The sequence below is a fragment of the Hippoglossus hippoglossus genome, chromosome 23 (genome assembly GCF_009819705.1).
Source record: "Hippoglossus hippoglossus isolate fHipHip1 chromosome 23, fHipHip1.pri, whole genome shotgun sequence".
Taxonomy (NCBI): Eukaryota; Metazoa; Chordata; class Actinopteri; order Pleuronectiformes; family Pleuronectidae; genus Hippoglossus; species Hippoglossus hippoglossus.
The window spans coordinates 2,327,786-2,351,342 of record NC_047173.1 but is presented as its reverse complement, the minus strand read 5'-3'; the positions used below and the strand labels follow the sequence as shown (position 1 = coordinate 2,351,342).

At 42.9% G+C, this 23,557-nt stretch overlaps 1 protein-coding gene across 1 annotated transcript in view; it reads right to left on the bottom strand.

The window, feature by feature from the left end:
* The window catches only part of tmem178b (transmembrane protein 178B), a 112,344-nt gene that overhangs the window by 45,410 nt on the left and 43,377 nt on the right, over positions 1-23,557 (bottom strand). The window contains exon 3 of the mRNA XM_034578594.1: positions 4,993-5,106. Within this exon, the coding sequence (XP_034434485.1) occupies positions 4,993-5,106 (114 nt within the window). The remainder of the gene's footprint in view (positions 1-4,992; positions 5,107-23,557) is intronic.

The following is a 23,557-nucleotide window of genomic DNA, read 5'->3' as shown; positions in this document are numbered from 1 at the left end:
GCAGTATGAGAAAAAAAAAAAAAAAAAGAGAAAAACTCCTTCCATCCTGTCCTCTCTAAAAAGCCAGCGTCAAAAAAATGTACGCACCCTCTGCTGCTATCTGCATCTGTGACAGAGAACGGGGTGGGAGAGGGGATGTTGTGTACTCTGCGCTGTGCCTTTGATGTTCTGCAGTAATAGAAAAAAGGGGGGTTTCGGTTCCAGGCTTCGCGGGTGCCGCTGCAAGTCGCTGCAGCTTTTTTTTTTTTTTTTGACTGACAGAAACAAATGAGTATCATGTTCATCTCTGAGACTTTGAAGTGTGTCAATGCCCCCCCCTCTGGTTCCTCAAGTCTACTATGCAATGGGAGTGGGAGAAATTGTCAGGGCCTGCCCAAGTGCAATTTCACACACTTCATGAAAAGTGGAGACTAGGTTGTCATTCTTACTTAATGCATACAAGGCCCGAGGCAGTGTGGGTGGATTTAGTCGGGGGGGCATCTCTGAAGTTGAACAGCAAACTATTAAAACTCTGCCTGCTGACCAAACACAAAAAATATAATCTGTAAAAAAAAAAAAAAAAAATCTGCCACTTTCTGAGGCTGGCTGCACGAGGCGAGATAGAATGACTCAAAAAGTTATGTCTCATGTTGAAAAAGTATAATTGAATCTGGCCTTTTGATGCACACAGTCTTTACTGCTAACACGTAGCTATGTCACAATGTGGTCTACACCAAATGATGGAATACACTGTAATACGGAATTACAACCGGAAAACGCTTTCTTGCTGACATGCAGTCATGAGTCAGCAGCTCAGGTGGTCTCATGTGGTCGCAAAATCTGATCAGACCAATTTATCTGGCACAAATTTCAAAAGTCCTTCCTGTCATGATCCCCTAAGTGGGCTGCGTCTAACTACACTTGAAGATGATTGGTTTGTAGACGTTGTGCGTCTGACATTGGAGTGGTGCCACTTTGGATGTTGTAAACTTTTTTGATTAAAGGACACTGTAAAAAGGAGTCTTCCTGTTTGAATAGAGAAAACAAATAATCCCGTTCACTTTGTTCATTTTGTTGCAGCGGCTATGTTATTTTGGTATTAGTAGCAGCAAAATTAACGTCTGTGCAAAGACTACAAGTTTCGTTTTTCTCCTTCTATTGTTTATTGATGTTTTTAACTGCCTGCAATCACTCTGGAAGTCGGACTATCCCCAAAAACATTTCACTTTGCAAACGATGGTTCAGTTTGATCTGGACTAAGATGTCTTTTGGTTGGACTAAAGTTTGCTCCATTGGTCTGGACTGTGGTGCAAGGAACCTTTCACTCACACACACACACACACACACACACACACACACACGCGCGCGCGTTATGTTGCTCTGGACTGCATTGACTTTTCGTCAGAAGGTCTGAATAAAACAAAGTAGTTGTGATAGTCGTACTCAGAACTATAGTTTTATTTTTCTCTGTTGCAGTGCCTTTTTGTCCATACTTAAAATACAGATATGTAATACGGAATCTGGAAACACATATTGCATAAACAATAAAGTATGTTTTAATGACAAGTGTCCATGATTAACAATAAGCATGATAATCCAGTCACAATTTAGCTGCCCTATCCCAAGGCTGTTACATAACACTATCTCTGTGGTTGTGCTCTAAATCAATCATTCACCCATTCTCGGTCAAAATACTTTTAGTGGCATAGTTTGCTCTCTGACCAAGAGACTTTAGAAACGTATGAATCATCTTCAGGTTGCTTCATCGGTGAAAGGTGACAGGCGAGAGCACAGGACTGTAATCTCCATGTACAATGTGATGCATTGCACAATGTACAGCATCTGCAGTCAGACCCTGGACTCATGGACTCACTCGAAGCCGACTGTCACCGGGCGAACTTGATTTGTGTTCCGTGGGTCGGTCCGAGCTGTGCCGGAGCCTGCTATTGATTTGGTCGTGAGGGATGCTTACTCAGTGGACAGGGGCTTTGTTTATTCACACTTTTGCTATTTCTATTTTTTCGTTTTCATACCCACAGTGACAGGCCATCGATTAGACGAGAGGAGTTATCTCCCACAGAGATGGTGTGTGGATAGGCCGGGTAATAAGGACATTAAACATCTCTGACTCGCCATAAATATAAGCTATGTGTTTTCCTCAGCTTACCGAGATGGCAAAGAAACACACCCCTTCCCATTCCCCATGCATATGAGCCAAGACGAAAGCAGGAAACGGCAGTGAGTGAGCCAAACATTTTCAGAGCACGTGCATCCACGGCACCGGCTCTCTTATCCAGTCCAATAAATGTGATGTCATTCGTCCTTGGCGAGAAATAAAAAGCCAATCCACGGGGGAGATTATTTGGGGTCGATGATCTCCTGGTGGGAAACTCGTCAGAGCTGAATATGCCTAATGTAATGCCATAAACTGTCAAACTGATAGATTCAATTCACTGATTTACCACATTTGGATTAGGGGGAAAGAAAAAAAACACGGCGCAATATATTACTGATCTGCTTTCGACTGCAGAGAGCATATTGTATTTCTCATCACTAGTCACGCAACAGTGGTTCTGGCTCCGGCATGTCTGTTTCAGAGGAGGGTAAATGGGATATATTCAACTGGGTTGCGTGCAGGAAATGCTGGAGTAAGCACTAAACCTGAAACCATGCAACATGCAACCCCTTACCCTAATTTGTGTGTGTGTGTGTGTGTGTTTGTGTTTGTCTATTTGTACAGATATTTCTGTGAGGAACATTTTCAGCCTACAACCTACAGAGTGAGGACATTTTTGGAGACTTTAGGGTTTTAGGGTTAGGGTTAGAATTAGGTTTAGGTTAGGGTTAGGGTTAGGTTTAGGGTAAGGGGCTATGGAATGCACTATGCCAATGAGTGTCCTCACTAAGATAGACGTACAAACATGTGTGTGTGTATTAGTGCTGTACCTGACTACCTGATTTAGTCAGTCCAATCATATTCTGCTGTTCAATCCAAATATTCCACTATTTGTTCTTTTTTTTTTGTCTTCATACAGACTTTCAAGCAATGCCTTACTGACCTGCCAGATTTTTGATCAGGATTCAGGGTGACAGAAACATTCACGTATTATAGTAAACAAGTCAAGCCATCCCCCCGAGCTAAGGCAGTTTGTGCCAACACTTGATCGTCACAGACATCTTCACCAAGCGGACAGGACGGCTTGATGTAGTGGAATGATTTCACCCCGAAGCCTGAACAGTGTTCACTCTGTGGCGACTGCTGGCGACCTGACCTCTTCTGGGGATCGAACAAATTTGTAGATTAAAAGACCTCTATCGAGAGGTCTATGACTGATGATTCATACATGTATCATGTTTTGATTGTATATATGTATCTGTTTTCCATGAGGTCTTCCTCGTTCCTGTCTGTTTATTTACCTGTGTCCAAAAACTGGAAAAACTGATGTAAAATTCTAAAATTATATTATATATATGAATATACATTTATAACTTAAGTTAACAATACAGACACAGTATTATCCTACCCTGTTTATGCTCTCAAATAGCCTCCGAAAACAAAAATGTTTTCCTCTCCAGTTTTGTAGGACAGACTGTTTCAAGGGAGGAAGACAGAGGGAAACCGACAGCAGAACAGTCCTCTGCGGTTTAGAGCTGAGGAGAGCTCTTCCCAACCCTGTCACCTGACAGCCAAGGACTAGCCAGTGACAGTTTGAGGTCAGAGTGTGTTTACCACTCGGCTCAGTAGCCGGGGCGACCGAAGAGCTCCAAGATGCCCAGAGGAACGGCTCATTGAATGGCAGGTATCCTAAAAGTAGATCGACTCCCCGCTAACAGCACTCATACCCATGCTGGTATAATCTAACAGGCAAACAGCACCGTGGAGATGGAGCTCTACAGTTGCTGAGTGTATTCTCCCCAGGCCCACGACTTACTGGACAAATATGCAGTTAGCGGAGCTCAAACTAGATCACAGCCTAACGTAGAGACTTGAGTCTTTATCATCACCACAGATGATGAGAGTTTTTGGCTGAACCCACTGATGGGGGGGGGGGGGGTCTTTACTCTGACAAATCGATAAACCTGTTGAATTGACATATCGCTCATCATCTGGGGACAGATTGTATGCACACACAGTTTCCAGGTTAGTGTTGACAATATGTTTAAAGTCATACAAAGTTAAATTATCATTACAACCTGATGAGATCAACATGGTCCAACCCCTGGAAACCATGACTGGTATCTACTGCATACTGTATGTACCCCAACAACCCTTCATTAACAGGGAATGGAAGGATGAATGTAACCTGATGGCATTACTGACAGAAAGTAGTTAAACAAAAACCCCTGGATTCATGGAAACAAGAAAGACAGCATTCATCCTCTCAGGACCATGAACTCCAAAAGCATCATGGGAATTCAATTTCAAAAGTTCAGGAGCAATTATCCTCAGTAAACTACAACACAATGCACGTTCCATTATATACCCAGAAGTGGCTGTTTCTCGGGCAAAAAGGCCTAAAGTGACTAATAAACCAAAATCATTGATCATTTAGAGCAGAATGACCTAATGCTTAAAATGATTGCACCAAACAGGAAATGCTGTTTGCTTGACTTCACACAGAGACTGCCCAGGAGAACCCTTTGTTGCTTTTAGTCCACACCAGTGGAGTCTAACTGTGAAAAACAAACAGGTCCGATAAAAATGAAGGCTTCAGCACTTCAGTGCTTCTGCCTAGCTTTAATCACATTGAAATTGTCTGGCTTTTTAATACCTTTGCTGTTGAATGCTGCTACATTAATAGCCGGCACCGTCAGCTCAAGGAAGGAAAGAAAGTAGAGCAGCAACCTGAATAATTCTCCGGCCAGTGTGGTGTATTTCTATTTATCTTCCACTGTACTTTCTATTCAAATATTCACACTCCTTTGGATAGTGAAATAAGATAAAGCATTTACCTACAAAAATAAAACGATATGTAGTCGTAGAGGAAAGAGAAAGAAAAGTAGGAGACTTACGGAGGGCGTGCCACTCGTCCTGCCTTATCGTCTTGGTGATGTTGTTGGAGAGATTTTTGGGTATCGTAGCTGAGGAGTAGTGATATTTGATGTAGGAGCACCTTGCGATGGAACCTGCAGAGGGAAAAAAGACATTTAAAAAAAAAAAATCTTTTCAAATATAGAAACTACATGACTCGCGGGTCATTACATAACATCCACGGTGATGACACAGAGCAGGAAGTGGAGATAACATTGTTCTGCAGAGGCATGATTCAGCTGGAGAGGCCATGTCGGCAGTTATTAATTAAATACCCAGACACTGGCAAATCACTCATCTTCCCTAAAACAATGGCAATCTGCCGTTGTATTATACCCCATTGTGTCAACGCTGACGGAACACTTTCAACATACATTTCTATTATCTACAAGTCTGACACAATGGCTGTCAGAGAAACAATGAGTTCTTCAAAAGCTATTAACTAATCAGTCAAGGGAACCATTCAGCGAGTAATTACGAACGTCTCCAAGAGTCCCCTGGCCTGGTAATGTGTGTGGGACTTCTGCGCGCAACATATTTCACTGACGATGTACTGACAGGCACGGACGTGTCTGAATTAATGGAGACGCGCCGGGGTGCAGAGATACTGAACTACAATGGTTCGAGACATTTTTCCTGAAAGGACCTGCTGTATTCCTGATAAGTGACATCTTGTGGCCGTGTGAATAATGCAGTCCTGTTCCCTAAAATCCTCTTCTCACTATTCCGACACACGTTCCCTCTTCCGCCGGGCTCTTCACCATTTCACGCCACTTTCCGCTGTTTCTGCCATCACCGCGGCGACCCATACAGCGTTGCTTTGAGCTAAATGCTAAGGTCACTATGCTAACATGGTCACAATGACAAAGAAAACATGCTGATGTCGTGCAGTTTAAATTTTTTACCATGTTCACCATGTTAGTTTGTCATGTTAACCTATGATAAACAAGCGGGTAACCAAGCTGAAGTACAACCGAAGATGCAGGAATTTCAAATCAGCTACTGGACAATTTAAAATATTGAATTAATGATGGTCACAGAAGGCTAGAAGTTCCTAAATGTGTCAACTCCCATAACAACATGACAATGTTACACTCAGAAACACGTATGTGAACCACATGCTTGTGCTAGATGAAAAGTCAGCGACCACCAACTCTATTAAGATCGATCTTCTAAAGCAAAAGGAAGTCTGTGCAAAATTGGATTGTAGTGGATCCAGCAGTTGTTTGATAGCGGTACAGCTCTACAGTGGTTGCTATAAACAGGTGGGTCGACAACAACAAAGAATCTGTTCTGTCGTTTAATCTGGTTCGACCTTTCGAAACAGAGTCTTGAATTCACATGGAGGAAAGTTTCACGATGACATACTCGTAGCACAGACATCGCCGGACGAGCTCATGTCGGGTTTGGCTTTGTCGCGGAGGCTGGACACACGTAGGCGGAACAATAACGGGGGCACTCCAGACTAATTAACAATTTTTAGTGGCAGACGGAGGACAGAAGAGAGTCACTGCTGCCTGACAACTCAGATGTGGACCGCTTTACTTAGCATGAGACTCAGTATCGACTGACTCGTCCCAAAAGTACTTAATTGATCGGTGCTACAATGAATGCTGAAACTCTAACTTGTTGCCCTTGTTGAGTTTTATTGAATATACTATCATCTTACTATGATTACGTGTTGTTTCAGACATGTGGATGTTTTCTGTTTCATATTACATGTTAATAGATTTGAAGGTTATGGAAAACCAGTGTACACTTGGACTCTGAGGGTTTTCTCCTATCGAGCAGAATGTTAAATGTGGTGGCAGGCCATTTCATATCTGTACAATATCCGCTGTGTGTATTTGCTCACCTCCCTTATTCAATATGAAGGAACATTTTCATATCACATCAATATGTAAGACATTACACTTCGCTGATTTTGCTATTTATTTCATGTATTAATACAAGGGGGCTCTCTCTGGTGGAACCAAAGCTTCAGTGGACATTAAAGTCACATGCTGTGTGCATTATGATTTATCAGCCTGTTCTTATTGCACCTCACATTTTGCTTTTATCCACACACACATTTCCACCCCAGCCAAAATCATATTCACAATCTCCACTCTCTATTCCACCACTATCCTATGACTCAAAAAATGCAGTAATTGTTTATCTAATCTCTATCTTTTCTAGTTCCCCACTATCTTCTCAATGACCTGTGTCGGTGTGTGTCTCTGTTTCCCAGCATGAACACTAAGTGAGAATAGTGGCTGCGAAAACACAATTGGTTCATACCATGACTGTAATTTTCTGGCTGGTGGAGGGAGAGCACTGCTTCCTCTCGACACCATTACATTACGCCACATGTCCGCTCTAATTATTTCTGGCAAGCATGTGTGGCCCGCTGAAAATTGCATTTATGGAGTCCCGTTAGATTTGAACTGCACAGACAGAGACAACCGGGGGATAACACTCCGCTGCCTCTCCTCTGTCCTGCAGCCATGCACGCACGCACAAGGCAACAACGCAACAACGCGACCACACACACTGGCATTAACATGCACGCCCCCTGGAGACCACAATTACAGACAATGATAATTACCCATTCATGACTATCTCTTTAACTGTGCTGTGCCCAGCGCCCAGTCGCTCACACAGAGACTCGGTGTGTGTGATGAAAATACAGTGCATGAGATGGAGCTGTGTACATCCTGAATTATGACTAATACAAATCATATTTATACCGTAAATTGGATTCATAATCCTTGACGTTACAGGATGTAAGGACGGCTTTCTTAAAATTTGCACCTAATTCATTGGACATTCTAAGATATTTACTTTCCACAACTCCAACCAATAAGAAGAGGCCAGAGTCAGGGGTGGGAGCTAACGGCTGTCAATCAATACGTGATCACACCTCTGGTCTAGCACTCCTCTCACAATGAGACTTCAAGTTAGGATTACCTGCCGGGGAGACGTCCCTCTGGTTGAAGTGAGATCTGGACAGAACGTGACGCAGGGGGGGGGTGCGTGAAGGCACGTGCATATCGTAGCTTTATAAAAGCTTAAAATTCTGAAGACATATGGATTGTATTAACTGTCTTTGCTGTTATCTGTCCTAACCCTAACCCAACAAACTGGGGAGGAATTGTAAATATTAACAGATGGCAGTTTGTAAATAATCTCTTTAGGCTCCATACATTAGTCTGGTATAATCCTGGGGGTTTTATGTTTTTATAACTGGTGACAGCATGTGATATGAACAAATACCTCAATACATGATTATTTTTAGCCCCGTCTGGCAGTGGGCTGGTCAGTCTGTCCATCAACCACTCAGCTCCATGATGCTCAAGCCTGAGAACCTAATCCCAAATGAATGGCTATGAAGTTCTTCTGCCTACCACCTTGTTAATGTATATTTACACAGTGGTGCATATTTAGATCCTTATTTCATTCAAAACTACCAAAGGGTTATTACTTTTATAGTTATATTATTATGATTATAGAGTTATTTATAGTTATAGTTGAAAATACTGTTATTTGTATATTTTTATTACACACTGGGGTTCTTCAATGTGTAACAAAACTGTATATACAGTATTTCCACATACTGTAGTATAAATGTAGTGGAGTTGAACACGTTTTGTTTTCATAAAATTAACATTTTCAAGTACAAGTACGTCATAGCTGGACGAAAGTACAGTTAAAGAGACAGTGCTAGCTTAAATGTGTTTTTGAGCTGTAAACTAAATGATATGACTGTGTATGTGATACATTTATGCTGGTCTCAGATCACATTTATTTCCAAATGTATGAAAAAAACATGGCTAATAACGCCACCTAGTGTTTCAAACCATCTTGGATCATACAGGGCCAATGCTTACGTAGAGTCGACTGTTTCTGGACTTCGCTACGTACTTAAGAATATGCCAAACCAACACTGGCAGCTATTGATTAACACAGCAGAACTCCGGACACCTTCTGAAACATTTGTGCGACTTCACCAGTGCTGCAGCAGATGGATAATTACAAATACGATTACAAATCTGAAATCTTAATAATATATAATCGTTTGTATGACGATGCTGCACCAGGATGAGACTTTAATTGGATGGTACATCTGTGCGGTAATTCAGTACATCTGGTAAATGTCATTCCATTCTGGTTTCCAGGAAGGTGCTTCTATTCAGGAATAACATCCACTGAATGTTCTAACCTCGCCTCGCGTTCCCTCGTGTCTGGCATCGAAATGCAGCACAGATTAATCACTGGTCTTCCTGCGTAATGCATGTACTGTGTAATTCATGTACTCGGCGATGGAATTTCCTTCAGGCTCCCACAAGTCATCTCAGGTTACCTCAGAGCCGTTTCCCCCAGTGAAGCGTTTGAAGTTGATCCTAACTGTGCGATCCCGCTGGCTTTAGAACAACAATTTCTGTTGGTGTTACAGCATGAGCAGAAAGGTGGCTCGCAGGGATCTGTCTTGTGCAGTAGAGTCATGGGGCTGCTGTGGATTTTCCTGATGTTTGAAGGAAGCCTCTGAGACCTGGAGGGATTTCAAATAGGCCAATAAAACCGATGACCTCGGCAAAAAGACTCATCAGAGCAACACGGCGCTGGGCTTCTATTACGGAACCAACTAATTTGAAGGCAGCACACCAGCGCTCGCATACTGCTCACAGACAGGTATTGAAGACGCCACAAGAGGGTACAGTACAATATTATGTGCACTGGAGTTGTAGGGTTCATTGGCTGCAGTGTGGACGGAAAATACAGCACAGACAATCAAGAATGGGCTGTAATTAGTGCTCGTTCTCATAAACATTTGCATTCAGGTGATCAATACTACTCGGCCGTCCGTTATGCGAGAACAGCCGTCCTATCATACGCTGGGCGGAATGTTTTGATGAATGTGTACTTCGATTCAAAGAGTGGACCTGACAAGTGGTCAGAGTCCATTAAGTCGAGAGGGTTTTGAGCAGACGAATGCAAACATTTCCTCTTATCAGTGGCAAGAATCCTTCAACCTGACAAATAGAACGGTTTCCCCCTAATGCATGGGACCAAAGACCCTCGATGGAGAAAACCTCCTAATGCAGACAAATCTATACTGGTAGTTCCATTTCCCTCGCTGACGTCTCTGAGACAGCAGATTTCAAACTCATCTTGTCTTTTTCTACCGCTTCAGACCTTTGATACGAACACTCTATGAATGATCAAATGGGTTTTTATGGACCGACCCAACACGTTCTTCTACCTAAAAATAAAAAAAATATATAATACATGTCACAGCAAGGTGGACTTTTGTTATCTTGCATGCAAGCTTGATAGTTTGGGGAGACTTGAGTCCTCCAGCAGCGGCTGCAGGGTCAGTTCTGACCCGACCCTTTGCGTGTGTCTGTGGTTTAATACTCTCTTTGCATTGCACACATGCTGTCTACTGTCCTACCAAGTGAATGAAGGCAAAAATAATCTTGATAGTTTGGCTCCAGAGAAAAGGGATAACCTCAAAATAGAGAAATATTCTCTGGTGAGGAAAGAAAAATGAGGTGGTGGCAGTAAAATTCACAGTAACCTGCCTATTCGAAATATTTGGCCTAAATCACAGGGTCACCAAATTTTCACATTTCTTCAGGGACCATGAGTATTTCAACCAAATTCCACAGTGATCTTGTGATATGCCCTACCACCAACAGCACTACACTTTAAAAACTATTTTAATTGTTCTAAAATGTACAATGCAGGAAGAAACTTTATTGAATAAAGTACAAACACCTATAAAGTGTTTGTCAGCCTGAATAAGATAAGTAGTTGGACACTCACTTCATTCTTAATTATTTAGTATTACTTAACATTGTTTTGGCACCCCATGTCTTCACCAAGTTACTTATATCCATCTTAAGACAATAGCTTATTAATAAAGTTGTAATTACATTCATGATATTATGATTATCAGCAACAAGAGTACAGGATAGTATGAAGTATTTCTACAACGTGATGCATTTTGCTGCCATATTGAGAAGGTAGACGAGTAAGAATGGAGCTTAAAAGTGGGCAAAAGACGTCTATCACAAGGACGTTGTTTCTGTCGTGTTGGCTGAGAATTCATATCAACTCATCTCAGAGGTGTCTACTGGAGTCCAGAATAAACCCTGCATAAATCACACTTTTACATGCAGTCCCCATATAGCAATGGGAAAAAAGCACTATTGCATAACCGACTAACCTACTATGTATTCATTTCCCACTACAGTGTCAATCTACAGTGACGTCCTGCATGCAACATTCATCTCTCAGGAGCAGCAGGGTCTATCCCCCCCCCTGCCCTCCCACAGGGAACTTGGGTGTCAGATAGCAGGGATACACCTGAGTGTCAGGCCTGGAGGAGGATCTGTCAGCAGCTCGTCTCACAAAGAGATGATCTCATATTGGCCGGGAGGAGACCACTCATAAGTGATTTCAGTATTGATCAGCTCATTTTGCAGATCAATCACAACATTGCACAGCATCGCTGAGATCTACGAGCAGCTATGTCCACCCATGGGGTTAAGATTAAGATTTTATTTCGTCAAGTAGTATTTAATGACCTCTCGGTTTCTTTTTCATGATTTTATAGTTTATTTAATTATTATAGTCCACCTTTATTCATTATTTTCAGATTCCACATTCTATTCACCTCAGCCAAGGAGGTTATGTTTTCACCCCTGTCCTTTTCTCCGTTTGATCTTTTGTCAAGAACAAAACTATTCCCACGACCACTGAAAGTATTTCCACGTAACACGGCAGAAGGATGGGACCTGGGCCAAGAGAGAACCCATTCAATGTTGGCACAAACCCAGACAAAGGAGGGGATCCAGGAATTTCTTTAACTTTAACAGCCTGATTGAATGTGTCGGCGAAGGCATGTGTCCACTGAGTGCTATTCTTGTTCTAAAATAAATGTTAGTACCACTGCTGTTTTTTTAATGTTTGATCACCATTAAGCTACGATCAGTGAGACTCGAGACTTCCTACACACATTTTTCACAGCAGCTCAAATGCCACGATCCTCCACATTCCTAGTAGGAATAATGATCTAATTTGCATGTAATTAGGGCTATAATAAATATAAGTATAATCCATCCTTTCATTTGCTATACCGCTTATCCTTTGAGGAGGCCACATTCACAATCATACCTACAGGCAATTTGGAGTCACTTCACCAGTCCATGTCTTTTGAATGTTGGAGGAAGCCGGAGTACGATGCAGGCACAGATCTTCCAAACTCCACACATAAAGGCAGGTTGGAACCCAGAACCTTTTCTGCCGGTAGATTATTTCCCAGTATATGTGCAAAAATCCAATCAGCCATTCTTGTCAAAAGCACATTCCATGAACCCATTTGGCTCTGCTGTTAGAGTACATTCCCTCATATGTATTCTGGCCTCAGGTAATCCAGTCTCCCCTGTTTAAATATTTATAGAGGGATGAGGCTCCACGCAGCGCTCATAAAAATAACCTAAAACGTGTCAAATGCAATAATCAGCAGCCTAGTCCGGACTATTTACAAATATTTGCCTGTGGAGAAGTACATTTTGTATTTCGCTCAAAAATATTTTGGCTGAAAAGGCGACGAGTCGACAGCTTCGTGAAGCAATGAGCAGGATTCTGGAGCAGCAGCAGCCGTACGTCTGGCGAACACACAGGAACACACTGAGGGTGAAGGTTTGGTTTAATGGCTTGGATGTGAGTCCACACCTTTCTCTCTTCTGTGCTTCCTTTTGTCCGTGCTGGTAACTGGTTACTTAACATCACCGCACTGGTAATGGTCCAAAATGGGCCATGAATATGCAGCTAACCCCCTGGTATCTATCTCCACCCACCCCTCCGCCGCTCGCCTGCAGCTCCAACCCTGCTTATCAAACACACAATCCTCTCCTACACTGCATCATGGCAAAGGGTAATTCAGTCAGTCGGATTTGAACCCGAGAAGAAAAACACACTGCACGGGGTCACTTATAAGTCGATGGTTGGTTTGTATTTTATGTACAACTGTTGTGTTGCCCACAGTATCAAACAGCTTATATTGTGTTGCTCTTTCTACGCTTCTTGAGCAAACATAACTTGCAGGACACAGATAGTTATACCTGGAGGTAACAGCTATGTTGAAATCATACGGGAAACCCCACTCCCACAAATGATGCAGGTTAGTTAGATTTGTGACATATAAAACCATGGCTTTGTTCATTGCAGTTCCACGATGCAAATGCGGTTGTTAACGTTTTCGTGTCTTATTGCATCGTACGAAAACACCACATGTGCGTTAAACATAAAAAGTGAATTTCAATGAGAGGGGTTCTCTGTTAGACTTTTCCGACTTGGCTTAGAAAGCTTTATGCTGCTGTAGGAGCGTGTTGATAATTGAGGGCAACATACATGAGTGTGTCAGCGTTTTGCTGGACAGTCGGGGGATTCCTGTCGTTAAGTCAAACTGAATCTGGAAAAAGTCTTGAGAAGCAGCCCTGCCTTTTCACTGCAATATGATCCCCTGTATAGTGAGTTAGCAGGTTACATTACACATAACTTAAAATAACCGTTTCCCTTCCACACACACCTGTGATGCAGTGGTGCACTATATGTAGCATAACATCATTTTTTAATCTTGTTGAAAAGATATGCATATTGAATTGTAGTTATCCACATGGATTGGGAGCCTCACAAAGAAGGATGTAGTACTGTGTGATAAAAGAGTGGAGAAGGAGGAAGAGGAGTAATCTGATGCCAGGCTTGTGTGATACATCCAGTATCCTGAATCATTAAGTGTTACTCTCCTTGGCCTCCAGCTGCTCTACACACACTCAGGAAAATGTTGACTCAATTACATATTTAAGTTCAGTTTAATGTAAAGGGTGACTTTTAAGGAAGTGTTTTCTATCATGTTGAATTAGTGTGAATGAATCAAATAGTATACCTGATATGATGTGATTAAATAAAGTTAAATTTATACATAAATATATACATTAAACAAACAATGTATTTAATCAAATGAGTGCACGGAGAAGCCCCATTGAACCTTGACAATGTACTTGCACTGCAGACATTTTACACAATATTAGGCCAACACCACTTCACAAAGTGCTTAACGGAGGAAATAATATCAGCAAAAATGTACTTTATAAAAAATACAGAAAACAATCCATTAGGCAAAGTGATGCAAAACATAGACACGGGGGTCTTGAGCCTCAAATGTGCATTCCCCAATAATAGGAACAGTCAGAAAACCCCCTGGCCAGAAGAGGACTGCAGCAGAGTGTAAGGGAGGCGGCAGGATCCCGACCATCTGAAGCTCTATGGGAGATTTAGATACGTGGATTTCATTTGGAGTCTGAATTTAATGAGGAGCCGGTGAAGAGCAATTCAAATTGCTGTCACGTGTGACCTTTTCGGAGGACCGGGTCAAAAGCATTTTGGACGACTTGTGAATAAACCGTTTTACTGAGACAGATGAAAAGGTGGCAGCAATAGTCGAGATGTGATGAAATAAAAGAATTAACATTTCAATATCCGCTCGGAATGCAATGGGCTTGAGCTTTGCAAAGGTTCCTCTGCTGGGAAAATGAGAAACTAATCAAACACTTTGGGTCCAGATGAGTCAGAGCCTGGTCCATATTTACAACTATAGATTTCTATGAATGATTTAACTGAGAGACACGAGACCATCAATTATTTTGGAGACGACAAAAAGGGTCAGATATTTCAGCATTCCCAGCTTGTATTTTGGGGCTAATTTGAATGTGTCAAGGACTGAGCCTTGGGGCATTATTCAACACACACAAACTTTTCTCTCGTTGAGCCTCTCGTCCACACACAAATGGCCTTTGAGTCACTAAAGCAGAGATTAATACACACGCCTTCCAAAGTGTAGTTTTTCAAAAACTCACTGCTCAGGCCTATCAGCCAAGTTGTGGTGGTCCGCCGTATCAAAAGCCGGCTTTTGGACGTGAGAGCAAAAAGATATTGTGGCAGTGTAAGGGAAGCAGACGACAAATTTAATGGAATATCGCTCCTCAGGAAGTAAGGAATCAATATTCATACCAAGAGCAAAACCAAGACTGTGCCCTCAGCTGTGAGTCAAACATATGCTGAGAGAGATTACAGACTCTGTAATATTAATAGATTTGGGGCTAAAACTGTCGCTAACATCAACATAAAAAAAATCAGCGGCAATGAAATCTGGGAGGCTTAAGGAGGGAGTCGGGAAAAAAACCGGTGGATTCAGTTAAAAAATGATCAGTTCAGGCCGTGTGGTCGGTAGATAAAAAAAAACACAGTGAAAAAAAAGAAAGGATTAGTGCATCCGACTTTAATCATTTGAAGTTACACATGAAGAGGACGACCCGGCGTTCACCAGGCGACACACAACGTGGTTCCTGAACACCACGGCAAGTCCTCCACTGTGGCCAGAAAGTCTGGGTGTGCTGATGAAAGTGTAATCCTTCGGGGGCAGAGCTCGATGAGAGGGCCAAGTCCCGTAGTCCTCTGCCAAGTTCCAGTCATGAATGGAGAGTTTACGGTTTTTTTCCAGACAAAGCTAAATCAACTCAAATAACTTTTTTCCATGGGGCGATTATTCAGCACTGCTTTTCTGAGAGGTGCGGCGGAATGGCTGCCAAGAGGAGAACCTCAGGGGGGTTCAGGTGATGGGGATTCACTCCACCACACAGGTAGATTTCCACTCACTGGAGAAAAAGGGAGCAATCGTCTGACTGGGAAAGAAAACAGGTCAAAGAAAGGAGAGTCTGACATTCCCACCCATAGATAAGGGAAAGTCATTCCACTGAATAATAGGATGCGCCAAGCCAAAGCTCGGCATACGTGAACATTGCTGCTATCTGACGGAGCCTCGCTTCCCGATCTGTCTTAGCTTCACCTGGACCCCAACCCTTCTCCCTCTCCTCCTCCTCTCGTACCACAATGGCCACTGCATAGAACAAAGTGCGGAGATAAAGGACGGAGGAATATAATTGAGTGGAAACACCAAAACTCCACCATATTCTGACTTACAGGAGAGTCTTGCGATTGTACACCCAAGCAGAGAGTGGAGAGAGACACTCAAAGAACAGGTAGGATTCATGGAGATGGCACGAACACAGGCACCATCATGCCCAGGAACAAGGTGCTATTAAACAGAAGCAATCCTCCCAGCCCTGAGATGGAGGCATTTTGCTCCCCCCCCCCCCCCCCCCCCCCCAAATGGAGTTCTAGCTCGTTTAAGCCAAATTGCCCTTCAGGGTTCTGCAAACTTCTCTCAGCCAGACACTGTTTGTAGAGTGATTGCAAGTAGAAGTGATTCCACTGAAGGACTGAACCTGTGTGTGTGTCTGTGTGTATGCATCCCTTCCCATATGAGTATATTGTATCCATACTGTTTGGAGGATTTTTCTTGCTAGGGGAGTATTTTTGGCTCAGAGACTTCCGATTGACTGGGCAGTAGCGAGGGACTCAGTCTAATCTCCTCCTTGAGCGATCGTGCTTGACCTTTGGTGAAAGCTTAATTTTAAATGTGTGTTTAGCTCCGCGCTGTCTTAATAATAAAGATGAAGGGTTGTGATGTACATAGAGATTTTTCTTCTTACTTCCCCGTGGCTATTTGGGTGAAGTATCACCAAGGAAGGAATTAAAGTCAATCTCATAAATGGCTGAAAAAATGTATATCAAGTTCATCGCTAAGCATTTAGTATAGAGACAGGTGAAGAATGCATTTAGTAGCACAGACACTGCCAGCCTGACAATACACATTCCAACAAATCAAGAATTGTGTACATTTATTTTTGAAATTTCCACAACAGATATTTTTCCATTTATTTTGGCCTCGATCCCAAAAATGCCCTAAACACTGAATTAGATGAAACCTACTAAATTTAGTACACTTATTTTCACAAGCTAAATTAAATAATTATGGATCTGAATGACAGTTCAACTGTGATATTACAACAGCCGGAAATCGATGTGATCAGTTAGCCTACATCATTGGATCATCAATGAGAAGACGATGAGTCATCAAGTTGCAAAGAGGAATTTAGCCATACAATAGCCAATTGGAATTTCATTACCTTATGTTGTTTATCGGTTGAAAATCAAAAGCTGCTAGATAAATACTTTGTATGTTAAACTGGAGTTTCCTAGTTAGAAGGAGGTTAGCAAATCTGTGTATTTTTCCAAAATGGGCACCTCAGAGTCATTTATTTGTGCACTCATATGATATTTACTTTTTTACTTGCATGTACATGGAACTACTCACATTGTAGAGCCTGCTTTCATAGAAGAGAGCCAGCTGCAACACTCTAAGGTGGACAAAATACACTAGAGTTCAATAGTTCAAGGACCGGCTCATACCCGACCCTTACTGATCCTTAAGATCAGCCTGGAACATCTGTCTTAGCACCAACGCAGGAAGTACGTGTAGAAAAGAGGGAGCAGAGATTGGAGAGGGTTAGGCTGTAATTCACATCCAGTTTTAATCCAACAAGGTTTGCTGGGTTGTAATCATGACCACAGTATTAACCTTTCCTAAAACAAGTGTTGGTCATGGTCTTGTTTGTTAAAACCATGAATTTCTGCTCACCACAATATTCTGGTGGTCAAACAAGGACAATGGATAAATAAATAATTAGACAAACATTTGCATGGATGTTTAAAATATCCCTGACAGTAATCACGGGCTTTGGGTGAAATGCCAAATACAACAAATAACTTCTGAACCACCACAAGGGGAAATGGAGTACAGCAATGTAGCGTTTTTCCACTTAAATAAAATGTTTTTTTCCACTGGAAGATCTCTAATTGGAAGCTACCATGAAATATAGGCTACTGCAGTTAAACGTGTTGTCACTACTACTTTAAAGATGCTACAGAAAGTCATTCCTCAGTTCTTCGGTTTGGACATGTGACATACACGAGTCGCAACATGTAAAGGAGGTAGATTGGACGCTTTCCCAGTTGTTCCTAGTATTAGGATTACGATTGGCCATTGGTCAACGGATTATGGTCCCAAGACGTTTCATGGTTGTACTGCATAGATGTTCTTTATTATGCGTTCAATCTGGGTAAGACAGAAAAAAAGGAGGATTTCCCTAAATTTTGTTGTGTTACTTTAATCACATTTTGAAGCAGGATTTAAAAAAGTTAAAAACATTTTGTTTGATTATGTAACAGTAGGATTTGATTTTTCGTATTGAAATAGCTTATTGAATAACAGTGTAGTCATAAAATACTTGTGTTCCTTGACATAAATATGTAAGTACAAGAGAAGAAAAGCAGAATCTTTTACTGGCAGCAGTACATTACACTCTACATTCAGGGAATATAGACACACTTGTTCACGACAATAAAGGTTTTTAAGTATATGGTATAATAAAAACATTTAAAAACTTTTCTTCCTTTCACTGTCTTGGTATATTGTGATTTTGTAATTAATGATACAGTAATTGATCCATTCTGAGCTAGCTGAATAACAGTTAGCTCCCCTTTCTGTGCACCATAATTATCAAATGTATTTGAGGTCTATAAAAGTACTTTCACTGGTCCCTGTTACTGTAAACTTATGCATTTGGGTCCTTCCATTTCTGAGAAATGATACTGAGCTATTTACTCTTAACTTTATTATCACAGAGTTCATCAATCTCCCATTTTAGAGACTTGGCAGTATAGAAACTGAAGCAGTAGACTTTCTGAATCAGAATACATACGTGCTAAATTATTTAAGAAGGTTTCAATTCTCCTAAGTTGACTTAATGAATTATGGGGAGAAAAAAAACAAAGATTTGAATAACATCATCATTGGCACTGTGGTGAATACTGTACTCGGATTGGAGAACATCCCCAGGGGGAAACCTGAGCCAGCTGCCTTGGCCTGTTTCATTTGTGCCCACAGCAGATACTGTAGGTTGGGCAGCTCCCCGCCAGATGGGAGGTCCTGCTGCAGTTCAAGCTCTACATGGCCTCATTTTTGCGTGACCCACTTCATCGCTCCCTCTGGCCCTCCTCCCTGCACCCACACCCAGACCCACGAGATTAGAATGGAGAGCAGGCGGGGGGGGGGGGGGGGGGGGGGGGGGGGGGGGGGGGGGGGGGGGGGGGGGGGGGGGGGGGAGACAGCGGTACAGGCATCCTGATGCTGCACCCACCCAGCTGGGATGATGCGCGGAGGCAGATGGGGGCTGGAGGCTGGAGGGAAAAGGCCGGGTTCATCCTATACAGCCAGACCATTCTGTATTCACTAACACCAGCTGTCTGTTATTTTACCTCTGTCCGTATCCTCCCACAGTCAAACTCATCTACTGCAGGTTCACAGGACATTTTAGGGGCTACATCAGCTGTGTGTGTGTGTGTGTGTGTGTGTGTGTGTGTGTGTGTGTGTGTGTGTGTGTGTGTCTCAATCCCAAACCGAAGAATGAACCAGGCTTAAATTGTTCTTGTGTTTTCGGGTCACACTTCTTATCACACAAATATATCTTCACGTTATGTCCTGCTATAAAAAAAACGCGGTGAGACATCGTGACTGACAGCTGAGACCGACTCGCTGCGGGTAGAGCGTGTCCATGGGCCGGATGTTGATACTGCGGCTCCGAAGCACAATCACTAACTGGCACTATCATTTTTGCACAGTGAGAGGAAGTGGGGTCGCATCATCCATCTTCACAGGCTGTGTGTTAAGGCTGAAAGCGCTACACTGCAGCCTGAGAGACGCGAGCATGTGCTGACGTCAGCGGTGCAAACTGAATCACTATATCAGGGTGAAGGCAGCTGGACAGATTCAACCCAAACTATCTGCATGGAAAGACAAAAGAAGCCATGCAATGATATTTTAGTTTCTTTTAAGCAGGAGCCTATTAAGAGAATCATTTTTATTTTATGAATATAGCAACCAATCATTGTCCTTGTGTTTTATTCGCTGTCTGGCTCCTTCGGTCATATATCAATGTGTCATTAAGGTTATTCCAGGCTGCTTCTAATGTGGTTAGCTTGAAAGGGATTGAAGTTGGATGAGTCCTTTGCAGCATGGTCCCGTCGACCGTTAGCTGGTCTAATTCTGACTAACACGGGCCTGTCGGGTCCACGTCTTCAGTAATAACCAATTAAGGGAGAAGAAAACCCGGAGTTTTCTCCTGCGAGGCTCGGTGGGATTTCATTTGACCCAGTCCGTCGAGGCAGTTGCTTTTCCAAAAAAACAATGCAAAAGCTTCTGAGCACACTTTCACCGCAACCAGAAGGCAGCCCAGGACTGTTAAAGTGATTCTATTTATATTGTGCATTTAGAACGGCACTGGAGAACACAAAGGAAGGAGGAAGGATTATTCCGAGAAGATTATTCCTGGAAGAATGGGGCTGTCCCCGAGAAAGGTCAACCTTACTATGCACACGTTTAACGCTTGATTCTGGCTATATATGGCTAAACAGCAACAAACTCTCCAGCCTCTATATATACATATATATAAGTTTAGTTTAGTTTATGCAACTAAAACTACTTAACAAATTTAGAGATCATAATCATGGTAGAAAGAAAAAGCAGTCCCGGGTATCATAGACATTCTGTCACTCTGAAAAGAAAGCATGTACCTGCGCACCTTGAAGCTTGTGTTTTGGGTGATATTAGGTTCAGCATAATATTAGCAAAACTATAGCCTTGGGTCTCCGGTCAGGTTCAGGTGTCAAATGTTAAAGTGACAGCTGGATATAAACAGGTCATGTCTTAAAGTGTTGTTTTTTTAATCTTCGAGAATTTACGAATGAGTCAATCAGCTAACGCCCTCCCAAGCTTAGCTTTCCAGAGCCGCCTTCTATTTCAGTTTTATAAAAGTACCTCCAACACAATCGGAGGGAGTGATCCAGTGTTCAAGTCATTCTTCCCCAACAGCCCAGTATACACAGACCCTTACTCTACAGGGTTGACTGGATCAGTGCAGCGGGCCAACACATACTGAAATGACACCGTGCTAGGTTATGCCATCTTCGGTGATTATTCAGCCATTTCAACACCTTGCACCCGCACACAGACTGCTCTCGTCTCATCTGAAGGTGTGGGTGCTTTTTTTTCCCAGTAAAGGTGGCCACCCCCCTCCCCTGCAACAAATCACAAGTCAGTCATGTGTAACACGGGGTCCAGAATGCCTCGGAGGCTTTGGTAAAGGAGAGTAAATGATGGATTCATTGCAGTAGTGCAGCCGCCCTCACCCCTCCACCCCCACCCCCACCCCCTCCCGTGACCCTGACAATGATTGAAGTCCACCCTCGCCCTCGCCCCGCAGAGGAAGGCGGACACACATCTATATGTTGAAAAGCAGCTGAAAGTATATAACGAAATATAACAAAAATCAATGTTAGGTGTTACCTCCAGAGACTGTCCACGCAAGCCACGCCATTGTTTTGGCATTGTGCCTTCTTCTATGGACAAAGTGAATAAGAGACAGGAAACGAGGTGAGAGGGAAGGGGAGGGACGCAGTAGATGGTGCGGCCAGCCAGCAGTCAAACCATAAACCTGCTGCTCAATGCGTCGGCCCTATAGCCCCCCCGAACCATTCGGCTGTCAGGATATCCCCGTTTGTCCAAAGGTTGTATAACTGTTTGACTGCCGAGTGTTTGACTCTGTGACTTATGATTCTTGTCTACGAGGAGCAAAAACAAAAGTGCCTTTGTAACATTCGTGCAGAGTCTCGGAGTTTCAGAAAGACGAGGGTCGGGGTGGATGGAAGCGGGGCAAGCGAAGCGTCTCCGACACAAGAGACCACTGTTCACATCCTGTTTCCTAGCAACAGTCGATGTTAGCTTCTTTTGACTCCGATCATGATCATTCCCTGACTTGAAAAATTCAGTTCCTTCAACCCAACACCTCTTCAGGGTCAACTGGTGTTAGTTTGCTACGGATTACAGAGGAAAAAGAAGCATCCAGGAAGTGTAATGACAGCGCATGCAGCTGTCTAACTGACTGCTGAAGAGGAGACAACGTTTTTCTTTGTTACTTTCTGAGTTTACAGTAGATTTGGCACCAGTGGCAGTACCTCAGCAGAATTTAATTTGGATTTATAGACTGAATATACCTTCTGTCAGTGGGGGGAACGTCGCCCCCTCTACGCTCCATCCTCCGAAAGCTGACAGGATTCTAACAGAGGAATCTTGCCGAGTTCAGCTTTAAAGTTGAGTCACTTACAGTAGCGGAAATACTTCATTGTTTTGATTCATTTAGATTTTCTTGGTCCTTGCTGAGCTGCAAGGTTGTGACAGATTGTGTTAAAGCCTTTTGTGAAATGCCCGAGGCACCTTTGTCCGATCCTTTGATGCGACTGGCACCTCGGTGACTGTCAGCGAGTTCCTTCCAGAGTCTGCGGCGCCCCGGTTCTCGCTGTTAGCACAGAAGCTGTTATTTTAATTTGAGCACTACTTTATTTCATCTCTGTGTGAGATGACAGCGAGGCCTGCTGCTTTTTTTTTATGGAAACAAATTACTCATTAAACGCAGCATGTTCCAATAACCGCGGAGGAGCGAGAGATGCTGTTGATTCTGCAGATGGTAAATCTTTGTTTGCCCTTACAGATTGATTCTTGACCAAAGATGTTGGTAATTGATCATGAGCTATGAGATGAAGTGCACTCAAACATTGAGAAAGAGACACAGCTCAAAGACAATTGTGCAGGAAGCGTTCATGAAGATGCTGTGTGCTCGAGGAGAAGCAAGTCTTTAAATTGCTTTTAACAGCTGGCGGCTTTTAAGATGAAATGTCAGTCGTACAGCAGAACTCAGGTACTGTACGTCTGACATGGGAACTACGAAGCAAGTGGACTGTTAAACCCTAATGTCAGCAAAACCTCTGTTGCATTAGATGAATAACACACAGGACTATAGTAGTAATACATTTGTAATATATATTTTTGCCCTGGAATTTAAAAATAGTGCCCATAATTCCTTGTTGCTGTTTCCTCGAACAAGGTATCTACTGTATCTAAGCACTAGTTCACACTACATGATTTCCACCCTGATTTGCCAAACTCCAGTCCAGCCAATCACACCGGAGGACGGGGTGACGGTGGTGAAGGTAAATGTACTGACGAGGTGCCCCCCCCCCGATTTAGTAAACTGCACTTGTGAGTAATCAGGGAAAATGCAGCAATAGCCGTGCGTGGGAGGGACAGGGTGACACAAACTCAGCGCAGCCACATTAACTGCATCAGGCTGGGGGTTGGCTTGCACAGGAAAAACAGAAGGCCTGCTGGAGTCGGTCGGGCTCGGCTAGTTGTCTGTTGGGTGGGAACAGAAATGGGAGCCCGCTGAAGCATTTCACCTCCTCCAGCTTGGTGTGTCATTCTGTAGCAGAAGGATCAGTCGGACTCGCCGTGTCTCTCCTTATGTTGTGATTTGATCAAAACATAGGTTGGAGACGAGACATAATAGACGGCGGTATATTCTGGTGAAAGGTGGTGAAAGTGTTTGAGCCCCGTCGCCATCCAGGCATGTGATGTGAACTCAACAGTGACTACAAGACTCCCAATCACAACACGGTGAAGTGCACAGCGATCTGACAACTTTG